The sequence below is a fragment of the Melospiza melodia genome, chromosome 6 (assembly GCF_035770615.1).
Source record: "Melospiza melodia melodia isolate bMelMel2 chromosome 6, bMelMel2.pri, whole genome shotgun sequence".
Taxonomy (NCBI): Eukaryota; Metazoa; Chordata; class Aves; order Passeriformes; family Passerellidae; genus Melospiza; species Melospiza melodia.
Window position 1 is genome coordinate 55,769,937 of NC_086199.1, and position 14,775 is coordinate 55,784,711.

The following is a 14,775-nucleotide window of genomic DNA, read 5'->3' on the forward strand; positions in this document are numbered from 1 at the left end:
CCTCAAGGGCTGCCAGCAGGTCCCCATGGGAAGGCACACTCCCTCTGGAGCCTCTAACACCTGCAGCACTGTGTGCACCAAGTCACTCTCCCAGCACAAGCAAGGAAGCCATTCCAAGGCAAATTCCTAGCAGGAAAACACCCAAAGGCTGGAAGTGACATTAAAAGGGTGCCACAGGTTGGGGGCTGCATGCCCTGCAGGAGGGGCCTCTCCACTCACCACATCCCAAATTACCTGTGCCAGGGAAGCAGCCAGCACGTGGAAGGTTTGGGCAGCAAGGGGCACTTCCAGGTGTCTTGGAAAAGCCTCTGGAGCTGTCACAGTTCCTCAGTTCCTCATTCCCAGGAGCTGCTCAGAGCTTCACAGCCAGGAGAGCGCAGCCGCAGCATGGGAGCTGTTGGAATGCTCCTGGGAGAAGTTGGTACTGTTTCCCACAGTGACATTCTGGGTTTTGGATGCTGATCTCAAGCAGCAGCAGCCCCACAACTCAGTGACTCCAGTGGTTTCCTTTATTCCCTAAAGTGTAGCAACAGCCCTGGGAATGAGGATGAGATCTGACATGGCACTGGGAAGGAGACTGTGCTCCTTAAAGCCTCCTCCTGTCCTCAGCTATGAAATAAAGGGAATATTTTCCTGATTGGAACACCTACTTCTTCCACATGCTCTCCTGAAGTCAGTAAAAGTGGCACCAGGAGTAAGCCTTGGAAGACAGGATGCAGCAGGAATTGGGCAAATCAAATCAAGTGGCTGGGCAGGGAAGAGGCAGGCACTGGGCACTGAACAACCCCATCCAAGGGGGAATTTCAGCCAGAAGGGCCTGGAGAGCAGCAGGAGGAAGGTGAGCAGGGACAGACTCCAGCAATTCCATTTTGTCCTGTTTTCCAAAGTTTGTCTCCCTTGTGAGAGGCATCTCTGCACCATGCTCCCTTCTTTCACTTGCTGGATTTACACCCTCAGCCAAAGCAGGAAAAGCACAGAAATTCCAGCAGTGCCATCTGCTAATGACACCAGAGAACCAAACTGGTGAGGAAAGCTCCTGAATCCCAGGAGTGGCAAGGCCTGACCACAGAAACAGGTTTTTAAAGGCAACATCAGCAGCTGAGCTGCCAGGGATGGAGATGACACAGAATTCCCAAAAAGGGAAGGCAGAGACGTTTATTCCGGCAATGCCGCTGCACCTCACCTGAGCACAAAGCGTTGGTGAAAGACACCCACCCCTCGTGTATGGACACACCCACTAACCAGGAATCCCGGGAAAACCCTTGGATGAGCAAACACTCCCTCTGCTGCAGATGAGGAGGGGCGGAGGGAAGCAGGGCCAGGGGAGGAAGAGGATTTGGGGAAGATGATTTGGGGAATGCTGCTTCAGGCTGCTGCAGGGGCAGGGGGAGAGGGCAGCAGGACAGGCTGTGTCCCCTAAGGCCAAGACCCCTTGGATCCTGCACTAGGATCCCACCCTCCTGCAGCAGCTGGAGGCAGGAGGGATCAGGAGTGAACCATGCCCCCTGAGCCACTCCTGCCAGCAGAGGGAAAGCTTGGCTCGAGCACCAAAGGGTCACACAGCAAAAGGCCACATCCTCCTGCTCACCGCATCCCAGGCTGCTCCTGCTCTGCCCACCCACCCCTCCAAGGATTCAGTACAGTCAGTGCTCTGAGTGCTGCTGGCCTCAGGAGCAGCAGGAATCTCTCTCTCCTCTATGTCAGGATGTCGTGGGCTTGGTGCTCCACCAGCATCTCCATGCTCCGCACGTCCGTGCACCAGAACTCCAGGCGATCCTTCATCCCCTTGATCTGCAAGGCAAGGCCACAGGGACAGAGTGCCTCAGCTCCTGGGAAGGTCCACAGGCTCCTTCTCACACCTGAGAGCTCAAACCATCCCTCAGAGCCCCACACACTGAGAAAGGGAGATGCCCCACTCCTGGAAGAGTTCCAGGCCAGGCTGGATGTGGCTGGAACAACCTGGTCTAGTGGAAGGTGTCCCTGCCCATGGATGGGCTTTAAGGTCCCTCCCAACCCAAACCATCCTGGGATTCTGGGATTAACAGCTTCTACCAGCACATCAGCAGGGGTTAAACTGAAATGCACCACAGGAATTGTCTGCAGTGGAATTTCAGGCACTCATTTTGGGTTTGAAGGTAAAGACACCCTGCACAGTCTCCTTAAGTGTTACAAGGATGAACTTGAGAAGCTCAACAGCTCCATTATATCCTGGACGTCTCTCTTTCCAAAAGGAATGTGCCTCCTACATCCCTGAAACTCCCAGAGGTTGTTTCATGCATTCAGGAATGAGGCCTGGGTCCTTCTGGAACACACAGCCATGGCTTCTGTGTTCCATAGTGTTTGTGTGGCTTTCACAAGGGAGGTGCCAGCCCTGTCCTGTCCCACCCTCTGGAAGGTTTCTGGGTGAAACACCCCGGGGGCAAAGCCAAGCCCCCAGGGAGGCTCATTCCCAAGCCATGACTCACCCCAGGTGACCTCACCCAGCCCAGCTGGAGCTGGTGGCCATTACCTGCTGCAGGTCCAGCACCCGTGGCTGCACCCACGTCATGTGCACCCTCTTGTCCACTTCATCGATGCTGCCCTTCACCAGACCCACTGAGAGCGCCTTCATCACCAGCAGCTCCACCTGGCAACACAGGTAATCCTGGGAAATGACCCAGATCACCCCATTCTCCCCCTGAGATGAATAAAACTTGGCATCTTCACATGAGATCCCCTCAGAATCCAGGGCAGCAGCTCTCACAGCTGTCCCCTTCCAGGTGACAGAACTGCCTCGAGACTCAGTACCTTGGCAATGACAAGCTCTTATCCCTAAAACTTTTCCCTAAAACTGCAATTTAGGGTTTTTTTTTAGTTCTTTTCCCCCTACAAAACTAGAGTTATTTTCTTTTCTCTGAAATCCAAGGAAGAAAAAGGCATTTGAAAAAAGCCAAAAGAACCCAACTGTCCCCAAGCAGCAGGTGGGAGCTGGTCTCTTATCCCAGGGAGCAAGTGACAGGACAAAAGGAAATTGCACCAGGGGAGGTTCAGGTTGAACATCAGGAAGAATTTCTCCATGGGAAGGGCTGCCAGGCATTAGAAGGGGCTGCCCAGGTAGGTGATGGAGTCCCCCTCCCTGAAGGTGCCCAAGGAATGACTGGATGTGGCACTCAGTGCTCCGGGCACAGGTTGGGCCCGATGACCTCAGAGCTTTTTTCCAGCATAAATGATTCTGGGATTCTGTGTGGTTCATGTCTATCCAGGCACTGTCAGAGCTCCAGAACCTGGACATGACCAAGGGTGTCCAACCCCAAACTCACCTCGTTGACGGTGACTTTGGCACTCTTGGCAATCTCCTCGAAGGTGAGCTGGCGGTGGTTGGCCGGGCGGGTGAAAGTCATCTGGATCCAGGGAAAAAGTAATAAAAAACAATCCCCACAGGGTTTTAGGGATTCCCACAGCTCACAGAGCCTCCCCCAAACTGCCCTGCCCAGTCTCATTCTGCACTGGAAACTGCATTTCTCATGTTTAATCAGAGTAAGTCAAACAAGAATGTTTTACACTGGCATGGTGACAACAGAGCCTTCCAGTGACAGGAAGGGACTGTTCCAGGCTATCCATCAGGGAAAGGACCGTCAGTCCTTGGGAAACAAAGATGTTGAACTCTGTTCTAAAAGCCTTTTTTTATCCTGGAGCATACTGCAGACACCATCCCTGAAGGATTGCTCTCCCCCTCCTCCATACACAGAATGAGCATCTTCCACTATCCCAGGCTGCTCCAAGCCCTGTCCAACCTGGTCTTGGACACTTCCAGGGATGGGGCAGCCACAGCTTCTCTGGGCAATCTGTGCCAAGGCCTCAGCACCCCCATAGGGAAGAATTTCTTCCCAATATCCCACCTAACCTTCTGTCAGAGAAGCCATTCCCCCTTGTCCTGGCACTCCACACAAGAGTCCCCCTGGAGTTAGGGACAAGCAGCCCAGCACAAGGTGTTTTCCCTCATGGCACCTGCTTGTGGCTCCATCTACAGGCCAAATCCACACTGAACTTCCTGTATCCAGGAGTTCCTGTGGGTGGGTGACCAGACACACTGAGCACATCCCAACTCACCTCCATGAGACACAACAGCTGGATCTTCTGCAGCAGGAGAGCTTCGTTGGCAGCCAGGTCGGGCTGTGAGGGGAGAAAAGACAACAAATCAGGTCAGGATTACATTTTCTCCCCATGCTGGGGCAGAACAGCTTTACATACAGGAATAAATCCCTGGCAGGGTTCATTTAAGGGGAAGGAGGCCACCACAACCCACCCACCAGCCAGGAACGGTTCCAGAAAACAATCCAAGCGCCAGTGAACTCACAAATCCACTGCTATGCCAGTGATTCCTGCTGTAGCCAGTGCAGGTAACATCCAACATCACTGTTTCCCCCCACACTTCCCAGAACAGGAGGGAAAACCATTGTTTTCCACTGGAAGCAGTCCAGAGGGAAGTCAAAACAAAATTAATGATGTGTATCGAGATGGAATAACCACTCCTAGGCTCCGACCAGAACTGTACCAGTGCTCCAGAGCCAGGAATGAGGCAAAGCTGATTAAGAAAAAGCCCACAGACTCCAAGAGTCAGGTGGAACTCCCAAGCCTGGGCCTTGAGCAGCCCCAGAGCCCTCTCACCTGCTGCCCCCAGGCCGACTTGAGGGCCTGGAAGGTCTCCACGTTGCCGCTGTTGAAGGCGAAGAGGGTGTCAATGAGCCACTGCCGGTCTGTGCTGCGCAGGGACTCCAGCACGGGGTGCATCAGCTGCAGGGACAGGCAGGGGGCTGTCAGCAGGGGAACCCCACCTCCTGGGGCTCCAGGGATGAAGGGATGTGGCAGCACTCACCAGCTCCCCAAAGTTGTAGACGCCTTCTCCCAGCAGCCCGGCCAGCCCCAGGGTGAAGGCTCTCTCCTGCTGCTCTGATACTGGAAAAAAAAAAAAACAAAAAAAACACCATAAAATAATTTGGATGAAAAAATACCCAAACCAAAACCATTACAGATAAAAAAATACCCTAACCAAAAATAATTGGGATGGGAAAAAAAATAAAGCGAAAAATAACTTGGATAAAGGACCACTTAAAGCTCCATTGAGCCCTCCCTCACCTACACTAGCATTAAACTATTCCCAGCCTACACCTTCCTCCACACCATCTGAAATTCAGGAGCCTGCAGCAACCACAGCACAAAAGGGCTGCTTTTCTGAATCCAGACTGAAGATTTTTAGGAACTGGAACAAACTTGTCCTTCTGGCAGGAGCATTCCCCCTTTTCCCGCAGCGCAACTCAGGAGCAGCTCCTCAGGGGTCACTCCTCAGTCCAGCCACACCTCGGATCCAGCACAGCACAGCCAAACGACACAGAGGGAAAACCTCAGCCAGGGCACTTATCTGGGCTGGGGGCATGAGGCAGAGTGTGGAAGGTGGGATTTCCCCTGGGGAGGAGTTACCTGGCAGGTCCTTGACCTCGATGCAGCCCAGGAAGCGCAGCGCATCCTTGTAATAGGCGGCATGGTTGCCCACGGTCTGGTAGTACTTGCTGGAGAGGTCATAGAAGCGGCTGTGCACGGATGTCACCCCAGGGAGGGTGTTCAGCATCTCCTCCACCTCCTCAATGGTCTCCTGGGAAGGACAAGACCTGCCTCTTACAGCTCTGAGGATGGCAGCGTTCCTGAGGTATCCATGGTGACATCCCGGGCAAAGCCACCATGGCTCCCACTCCCTTCCCTGTGGGGGTGCTGAGGCCCTGGCACAGGGTGCCCAGAGAAGCTGTGGCTGATCCAGCCCTGGAAGTGTCCAAGGCCAGGGTGGAGCAACCTGTGATAGTGGAAGGAGTCCCTGTCCATGACTGGGTGATCTTCAAGATCCTTTCCAACCCAAACCCATCCCTCAGCACTTGCTCTAAGAGAACCAAAGCTGCCTCATGTTGCTATGACATTTTCTGAAAAATTTCTTTCCCAGGATTTTCCTCCTGAGAGGCTGAAAAGCCTCAGAGGAAAAGAAAAACAATAATTATCTGCTGCTGTGGAATGCAGCATCTTTGATTAGTCCATGTTGGTTGTTTCTAATTAATGGCCAATCACAGTCAGCTGGCTCACACTCTCTGAAAGTCACGAGCTTTTGTTATTCATCCTTTTCTATGCCTTTCAAGCCTTCTGATGAAATTCTTTCTTCTATTCTTTTAGTATAGTTCCAATATATAATTTTCTTTTAATATAAAATATATAATGAAATAATAAATTAGCCTTCTGAAACATGGAGTCAAGATTCTTGTCTCTTCCCTTGTCCTAGGACTCCTGCAAAGACAATCACAGCCCTGCCTGAAAAACACCATTATGGGTTTAAAAGACGGTTTTAAAACCAGCCAAGGATGACAAACCCCATGTGCTTCACTCAGGCAACAACACTGCAGGTCACTGTGAGCAGCTCGCACATCCTGGTGAGCTCAAAAGCCCCTCAGGGCTGGCAGCTGGGATAACCAAGGAATGTCACAGCACCCCAAAACTCCCCATATCCCAGGCCACCCCTCACCTTGGTGACCTGCAGGTCCCCGATGTTGAGCTTGAGGGCCCCGATGGCTGTTTTGCACAGGATCACGGCCTCGTCGCTGCTCTTCACCTGCAGGGACACAGGGACCTGTTCAGTGTCACCTGCAGCCAAGCCAGGTGTGCTCTGCTCCAGAGGCTGGGTAAATGTCACTTGTGACCGTATTCCTGCATTCAAATCCCTGTGGAAAGGTGCTGCTCTCCAGCACAGGTGACACACAAGCCAGTGACTCCTGGCCTGAGGAGGAACTCAGCAGGAACAACTTCCAACATACCTTTTCCCGGGTCTTCTCCAGAAAAGTCAGGGCCACGTTGGGATCTGGAGTAGAGGGAAAAACAGATTTAAACGAGCAGTTCTCATACAGATAAACCTCACCTACCAGACCACCTTTGACAGGATTCCTGATGCTGGAATATGGGTTTTCCATGGTGTACCCTCAGCCTGCAGCAGCTGCTGCCAGGTAAGCTGGGCTTTTCCCCACCATCCCCCTCTCCAGGGCAGCTCTGGACTTCTGACTCCAGCAATCAACAACAACCTAAGCTTGCTAAGCCAGCACTTTCCCTCCCCAACGCAGCAGAAGCACAACAACTTCCCATCCAAGACTGACCCATCCCTGGCCGCCTTCCAGAGGTCACAACAGGACAGGGAAGAGGGGAGGACACGCACCTGTCATCTGCCGGACCACGTGCAGGATAATCTCCACCAGGGACAGAGGGTTCACCCTGCAGGGAGCAGCTCAGAGTCAGCACCTCTCCAAGTGGCCCCCAAGACCCCCAGGTGACCCCCAAGCCTCCCCAGGTGGCCCTCAGTAACTCACCTGTGCTCAAACTCACTGATGAAGTTCTCATAGAGCTGCAGGGACAAAGACAGGGACACTCAGGGCAAAGGACACCCCAGTTCAGAGCTTCTCACCATATTTCCTCTCTATTCCAGCTCATTTGAACGTTCCTGGAAAGTGCTGGACAGGGCTCTGAGCCAGCTGGGCAAGTGGAAGGTGTCCCTTCCAGGAAAGGTGGAACATGATGATCCTCAAGGTCTCTTCCAACCCACACCACTGAAATCCCTCAATCCCATGATGTTTCCGGAAAGTCGGGCAACCCATACAGAAATTCCAGCACTATTCAGAACCCAGAACTACTCATTTTAGCTAATCCTATCCTCATAGGCTTCTTCCAGAGAACACCCATCCTGCACTTCCAAAGCTCTTACTAAAATATGTAGTGAAAAAAAATCTCTCCGTAACTCCCAAAAATAAAAATTTTAGTTAAGTGAGGTAAAGAATCACTTTGAAGTTTCTGAACCTGAGACATTTAACTTCAGTAGAGTTTCCACACAGCCACCAGTAGAAACACCCCAGGAGCTGAACCCACCCAGGTCAGTAACTCTCCGAGAGAATTAGGGAAGAGAGAAAGCCGCAGGCTGAGTTTTTCCTGGTACAAAGAAATAGGAAAAGTCCGCTCACCTTGATGAGCCCATCTCCCTGGGCGAAGCAGGGGTCCTGCACGAAGTCCAGCACCTGCAGAGTGAGCTGGTGCCATAGCCTGGGGACACAAACAGCGCCGTGAGCCCAGCGCCGCAGAACCGTACCCCATCCGGGGCCGTGCCGAGCGGGACTGGCGAGGGCGCGGACCGGGGGTGAACCGGGGTCTGGGGCAGGGGCAAACCCCGCCGGAGTCACCCCCCGGGCGGGCGGCTAAAGGGACGCGGGCCCAGCCCGGCCCCTCGGCCGAAGGGAAGAGGGCAGCGGGACCCGGGACGGGCGATCCCCCCGCACCCCGTCCCCGCTCACTTCTTGTTGTAGAGCTCCTCGAGGCGGTGCCACACGGCGGCCTGGCCCGGCCCCGCGCTCTGGCTCTGCTGCAGGAAGCCCGGCACGTCCTTCATGGCGGCGGCAGCGGCGGCGGGGCCCGGACGGAGCCGGGGCCGGGGCCGGGGCCGGGTCGGGGCCGGGGCCGGGTCGGGGCCGGACGGGAGCGGAGCGAGGAGGCCGCGCCGTCCCCGCGGTGCGCACTCACTTCCGGCCGCGCGGGGCCCGCCGGGTACCGTAACGCCCCGCGCCCGCCGCCGCCGCGCACTCGCCCCGCGCCGCTCCCGCCGCGCCCCGCGGTCGCCACGGCAACGCCGCCGCGCCGCCGAGCCCCGGGCCTTCCCCCGCCGCCTCTCCCCGCGCCCGCCCCGCCGGAACCAGCCCGGGCGGGGTGAGCGGCGGCGGGCGGCGGCAGCGCGGGCGCGCGCGCTCGCGGCAGTGCGGTAGCGGCGATGGAGCGCGGGGCGCGGGCGCTGCTGGCGGCCGGTGAGCGCCGGGGCCGGGGGGAGCCCCGGGAGCCCCGGACCGCCTCCAGCACCGCTCTGCTCTCTTGCAGCCTGGAGGAGCCTGTGGGAGCGCCATGGGCCCTGCCACGGCGGCAGCGCGGCACGGGCCGCCCGGTGCGGCGGGCACGGGACGGGGCCGGCCGGCGGCGGAGCCCGGAGGTAGGTGGGGAATGCCCGGCTGGGGGCTGGAGCAGCCCTGCGGGAAGGGGAGCACGGGAATCCGTGGTGGGAGGGGACGTGCTCCCGTGATGGAGCGTGTCCCGTCCCCGTCCAAGCAGGGACATCACTGTGGGAGCCAGGGCTGGCCTGGGAGCCCGGAGAGCGGGGATCTGCCAGCGAAAGCTCAGTGGATTTCCAAGAATGTGAGTTCAGACCCCCGGGAACCCGGTGTGACAGGGCAGAGCCGTATCCTTGTGACAGTAGGGAAAGGCAGTGTGGTGTCACAGCCCCGGGAAGGCGCTGTCACATCGCTGTGACAGCAGGATAAGGCAGGGTCGCAACCCTGGGAAAGCAGAGCCACATCCCTGTGACAGCAGGGAAAGACAGTGCAGGGCACCTCCTTTAGGAAGTCGGTGTCACACATCCCAGGGAAGGCAGTGTTACAGCCCTTGGAAGGCAGAGCCACGTCCCTGTGACAGGAGGCTAAGGCAGTGCAGTGTCACATCCCTGGGAAAGCAATGTCATGTCCCTGCAAAGGAACTGTCACATCCCAAGGCAGGCCGAGCTGACCACCCTGGGGCCTGGAAACACTTCCAGCTCTGTCCTTGCCAAGCTCTCCTGGCTCTCTCCCTGCCTGCTCTGGACTGTGCACAATACCCTGCTCCAGCAGCACTAATTTTCTGGGAGAAGCTGTTCCCTGTCGCTAATGACTGTTCCCGAACTGCTAATGACTGTTCCCTGATGATAATGGCTGTTGCCAGCCCAGCTGGGCACGGGGCTGTGATTCCTTTGGACAAGGACACACAGAGCCCAAGTGGGGAACGGGGACAGGACAGTGTCTGTGCTCACCTGGGCAGGGTGACATATCACCCTGAGAGAAACTTGCTGATCTCAGGACACAGCAGGGTCTCCTGGATCCCAGAGGGGTGTAAATCAACACTGAGACTGGTGATTCCCAGTGGGTCCAGCCTTGTGTCCATCCCTGTCCAAAAAAAACCCTCACAGGAATGCTAGTGACTTGGTATTTTAGATCCACGTAAAGAATTGCTGAGGGATGTGTCTGCTCTCAGCCAAGCTTTCTCCTAGTGAAGCCCAAGCACAATCCTGCCCAGAGAAGAGCTTTCTGAGGAATTTTTGGGTGATTTTCTCCCCCCGAGCCAAAGTCACCGTCAGTTCTCTCAGTGCTGTGCTTCCCCCTGTGCCAAGCAGGATCCAAAGCTCCAGGCCCTTCTGTGTGAGCGCAGCTGCCAGAGCCATTTTGGGCAGGTGGGGAGGTGACAAGGGGAAGGAGAAGCTCACCTTGAAGGACGTGGCCGAGCTGCTCCGGAAGGAGGAATGTCGGAGCGTGGTGGTGATGGCCGGCGCCGGGATCAGCACGCCCAGTGGCATCCCCGACTTCAGGTGAGGCCTCTGTGTCCTTGGAGGGCTGAGGTCTTGTCCATGGAAAGGGTGATTAAACATTGGATGGGGCTGCCCAGGGAGGTGCTGGAGTCACCATCCTTGGAGGTGTCCGAGGAATGACAGGATGTGACACTCATGTGGACGTGGCACTCTTGTTGACAAGGTGATGATGCACCACAGGCTGGATAGGTTGATGCTCTTGGAGGTCTCTTCCAACCTCATTGATCCTGGGATTCTGTCTCCAGTCCAGGCCCCACTGCAGCCCCTCTCAGCTGCCCCCTGTCCCTGCAGGTCCCCTGGGAGTGGTCTGTACAGCAACCTGGAGCAGTACAACATCCCCTACCCCGAGGCCATCTTTGAGCTGGGGTATTTCTTTGTCAACCCCAAGCCCTTCTTCACCCTGGCCAAGGAGCTCTATCCTGGAAACTACCGCCCCAATTCCGCCCACTATTTCCTCCGGCTGCTGCACGACAAGGGGCTGCTCCTGCGCCTCTACACCCAGAACATCGACGGGCTGGAGAGAGGTGAGCTCCCTCCTCCCAGCTCCAGCAGCAGCACCAGGAGCTGAGGGGAGAAGCAGGACTGGGGAGATGCACAGGGAGACTCTGGCTCAGTCTTTTCCTCCACACTGTATTCCAGTGGCTGGGATCCCTCCTGACAGGCTGGTGGAAGCCCATGGCACCTTTGCCACTGCCACCTGTACAGTGTGTCAGAGGAACTTCCCCGGAGAGGACTTCAGGGTGAGTGGGCCCAGCCGGGCATCAACACAATTAACACAAGGAGGCATTAATTATTACAGCAATGACAGATCCAAACCTGTCCTTTTGCCCTCGGGGACAAGAGGTTTATGGAGGTGACCAGGTTTGGGGTTGGGTGTCGCTCTGAGGACATGTGGTAGTTCTGAAGCCCTGTGACAGGCAGGTTTGGGGTCTCCTTTCAGGGGGTCAGGGTCCCTGTGACAGGCAGTTTTGGGATCTCTCCTTTTAGGGAGATGTCATGGGGGACAGGATCCCTCGCTGTCCTGTCTGCACCGGAGTTGTCAAGCCTGACATCGTGTTCTTCGGCGAGCAGCTCCCACCGCGCTTCCTCCTGCACCTCACAGACTTCCCCATGGCAGACCTGCTCTTCGTCATCGGGACATCCCTGGAGGTCTGGCAATAAGGGAAACCCCTGGGAAAAACTCACATGGAGAACAGGGCCTGAAGGGACTCCAAAGGGAAGAGAGGGCTTAGAGAAGACAAGAAAATGGGTTAGGGAGGTGAAATTTGGGGTGGAGGGTAAAAAATAGGGTGGAAGTGCTCTCAGAGACCCGTTGGAAACCAGGTGACACCTGGAGAGCTGAGGAAAGGCCACCAGGTGACTGGTGACACTGTGACCTGTTCAGAGCCAAGAGTGCCAGGAGCAGGTTCCCCTGGCAGGGTGACTGTCCCTGTGTCCCCCCTCAGGTGGAGCCCTTTGCCAGCCTGGCCGACGCCGTGCGCAGCTCCGTGCCGCGGGTGCTCATCAACCGGGAGCTGGTGGGGCCCTTTGCATGGCAGCAGCGCCACAACGACGTGGCCGAGCTCGGGGACGTGGTTGGCGGCGTCGAGAGGCTGGTGGAGCTGCTGGGCTGGAAGGAGGAGATGCAAACGCTGATCCAGAAGGAGAAAGAGAAGGTGGGAAGAGGCTCAGACCCCCAGCTCCCCCCTCAGCCCCTGTGCTGGAGTTATGCACAGGAGTGGGTTTGTGCTTGCTGGGGTCACATTGCACAGAAAAGTGCAAAAAAGCCCCATTCCAACCCAAACCTGAGTGGTGTTTCACAGCCAGTGTGCCAGGGCAGAGCCCTGTGGGCTGAATGTGTCTGTGGGAAGACATGGATCTGCCTGTCCCAGATGAGTTAGGAACATGGAAAAGGACAGGATCTGGGCTGAAAGCAGTGATCCTCTCAGGGACTGAGAAGCTTCCAGTTACATCACCTGGTGTGTGATTTGTTCTCAGACAAACCCTGTAGCTGTAGCTGCAGATGTCTGGTTACTCCCAGCCCCTGGCAGGAAATGCCCTTGGCCAGCAGCACTAGGCTGTGAGGCGGCAAAGCCTCAACACAGAACTGGGATGTTCCACAGGGAGCACTTCCCTCAGCTCTGAGGAGCTGGAAGGTCACACCTCTACAGTCCCTTCATGGCTGTGCTTCCACTTCCAGAGGTTCCTCTGGAGCAATAAGCTGTAGGAGAGAGGGAAGGGAGGCTCCAGTTGTGCTGAGACCCACTAGTGCTGCCATGGCTGGACAGGGAGTGGGATTCCTGCTCCTGCTCCACTTGGCAGTGATGAATCCTTAAATCAACTTTTTTTCCCCCCAACATTCTCACATCTGTAACCTTCTGGGATCTTCAGGAGTGAGAAATTGCAGGGGAACAAGTTTGTAATTACTTGGAGCTCAGTGCTGATGTTAATTACTACATTCCTTTAGACCACTGGGAGGTTTTTTCCACATTTGACATCAAACACAGATGGTGTTTTTTAGGCATACATTGTCCAAACGTGACTTCATAAAATCTGGCTTCAAGGTTCCAGTTGTAACATCCAGGTTGTTCTTACTTCCCTCAGATTATGCAGCAGGAATGAGTAGGAATTCTTAGCCTTTTTGCCAGGTTTTTGATTTTTCAGTACCAACATTTTGGGAACCAGCCAGCCCTTGGCTTGATGCTTGTGCTGCTCTGAATCCCTGAGGGATAATGCTGATGCAACAGTGATGGAGGAAAACCAGTTGCTTGGAGCAACCTAGATTAGTGGAAAGTGTCCCTGTCCATGGCCAGGAGTGGGACTGCATGACCTTTAAGGCCCCTTCCAAGCCAAACCATCCTGGGATTCCAGGATTCTGTGGGGATGAAGCTGGGGCTGGAATGTTGGATGCTCCCTGGCAAGCACTGTGGTCTCTGTTTCCAGCTGGATGCCAAGGACAAGTAGGAGGGTGCTCCTGTCACCTCTCAGCACATCACTTGAGGATCTCCAGCCATGAGTGTCACCAGCAAGTGTCTGAGGGCTTGGGGGCTCGTGCCAGCACATCCAACGAGCTCTGTGGCAGCAGTTGGCTGTTTGGATCTCCCTCCTTCCCAGCCATCCATGCCAGAGCCCCTTAGAGGCACTGGTTCCATGGGGTAGGAGCTGGAATGCCATGAAGGTCAGGCCAGGACAGCCTGGAGAGTGTTTTCCAGCTCCCACTGGGCTGAGCATCCAGTTCCTGTCACAGCTCCTCCCCAGCCACTGTTCCCTTGGCTGTGATCCTCAGCTGCTGCAGGCTGTGTTTAGTCTTCCATAAAATCTCTGCTAATCAGGGGACAAGCCAGGGGCGGGGGGGCTGCCCCCCCATTCCCATTCCAGCTCAAGCTGCTGGGGAATTTTGAATCACTGGAGTGTTAATTATTTAATAATAAAGAAACAATTCATTTCTGGATGTCACCTGAGGGGTTTTCTGTAGAGTCACATCTGTCCCCACCACTGTTTCTTTCACCTGCTTTTTGGTACCTTTTCCCCTCACACAAGTGCCTTTCCCTGCTGTAGATGCCATCCTGGGGGGTGGCAGTGCCATATCCTGCTCTGTCCCACACCTGACACAACACAATGCAGAACCTTGTGGCACATCCAACTGGAAATGGTGGGGACTTAGTTTTTAACCATCCCCTGCTGCCTCCAAAACAGAGTTCCATGATTCTATGAACACCTCCTCCCAAAACACTCAGTGCCAAGCTCAGCCCCTGCTCCAGGGCATTCCAGGCCAGGCTTGACAGATGTTCTTAGGGATTTAAGCACTCTGGAAAATTGAAACAATATCAGATACAGCTGCATTAAAAACACCAAACCCTCCTTTTCCTTTTGCATGGAAAGCTTGGGAAAGCTTCCACAGCTGGGAAGGGATCGTGGTCTGTGCCTGCACACAGAAGGGCTGGGGAGGGGGGTTTTGCTAGTTAAAAAAAGAAGATGAAATTGCCCTAAAAGCTCACACTGTGACACAGCAGGGCTGTCCCCAGCCCAGCAGCCTGGAATGGAACTTGGGGGTCAGTCAGGAACTAAACAGAAACAGAATCATCCAGGTTGGGAAAGACCTCCAAAATCGAGTTCAACCTGTGATTGATCCCTACCTTGTCACCAGCCCAGAGAACTGAATGCCATGTCCAGGCCTTCCCTGGACACCTCCAAGGATAGGGACTTCACCACCTCCCTGGGCAGCCCTTTCCAATGCCTGACAGCCCTTTCCATGAGGAAATTCTTAGTGATGTTCAACCTGAACCACCCTTGGTGGAGTTTGAGGCTGTTTCCTCTTATCCCATCCCTTGCTCCCTGGGAGCTGCACCCTCCTGGCAGGGAGTTGTGGT

The 14,775-nt window shown here is 55.4% G+C and overlaps 2 protein-coding genes across 3 annotated transcripts; one reads left to right on the plus strand and one right to left on the minus strand.

The window, feature by feature from the left end:
• Window positions 1–1,129: 1,129 nt before the first annotated feature.
• Window positions 1,130–8,471, minus strand: PSMD13 (proteasome 26S subunit, non-ATPase 13). Its single transcript, XM_063158354.1, has 13 exons — window positions 8,343–8,471; window positions 8,016–8,094; window positions 7,371–7,405; window positions 7,220–7,275; window positions 6,828–6,871; window positions 6,539–6,625; window positions 5,458–5,629; window positions 4,856–4,935; window positions 4,648–4,773; window positions 4,090–4,152; window positions 3,300–3,380; window positions 2,510–2,626; window positions 1,130–1,791 (listed from the first exon to the last, which is right to left on the minus strand). Exons 1-13 carry the CDS (start codon window positions 8,435–8,437, stop codon window positions 1,696–1,698), a joined length of 1,131 nt encoding a protein of 376 aa, XP_063014424.1. The 5' UTR covers window positions 8,438–8,471; the 3' UTR covers window positions 1,130–1,695.
• Window positions 8,472–8,968: 497 nt separating this feature from the next.
• SIRT3 (sirtuin 3) lies at window positions 8,969–13,861 on the plus strand. Of its 2 annotated transcripts, none has more exons than XM_063158360.1 (7): window positions 8,969–9,025; window positions 10,235–10,426; window positions 10,718–10,950; window positions 11,066–11,166; window positions 11,414–11,575; window positions 11,872–12,081; window positions 13,349–13,861. In XM_063158360.1, exons 2-7 carry the CDS (start codon window positions 10,380–10,382, stop codon window positions 13,367–13,369), a joined length of 774 nt encoding a protein of 257 aa, XP_063014430.1. In that variant the 5' UTR covers window positions 8,969–9,025; window positions 10,235–10,379; the 3' UTR covers window positions 13,370–13,861. The 2 variants fall into 2 exon arrangements, with proteins under 2 accessions (XP_063014430.1, XP_063014429.1); XM_063158359.1 differs by lacking the exon at window positions 8,969–9,025 and adding an exon at window positions 9,126–9,228.
• The last annotated feature ends 914 nt before the right edge of the window (window positions 13,862–14,775 follow it).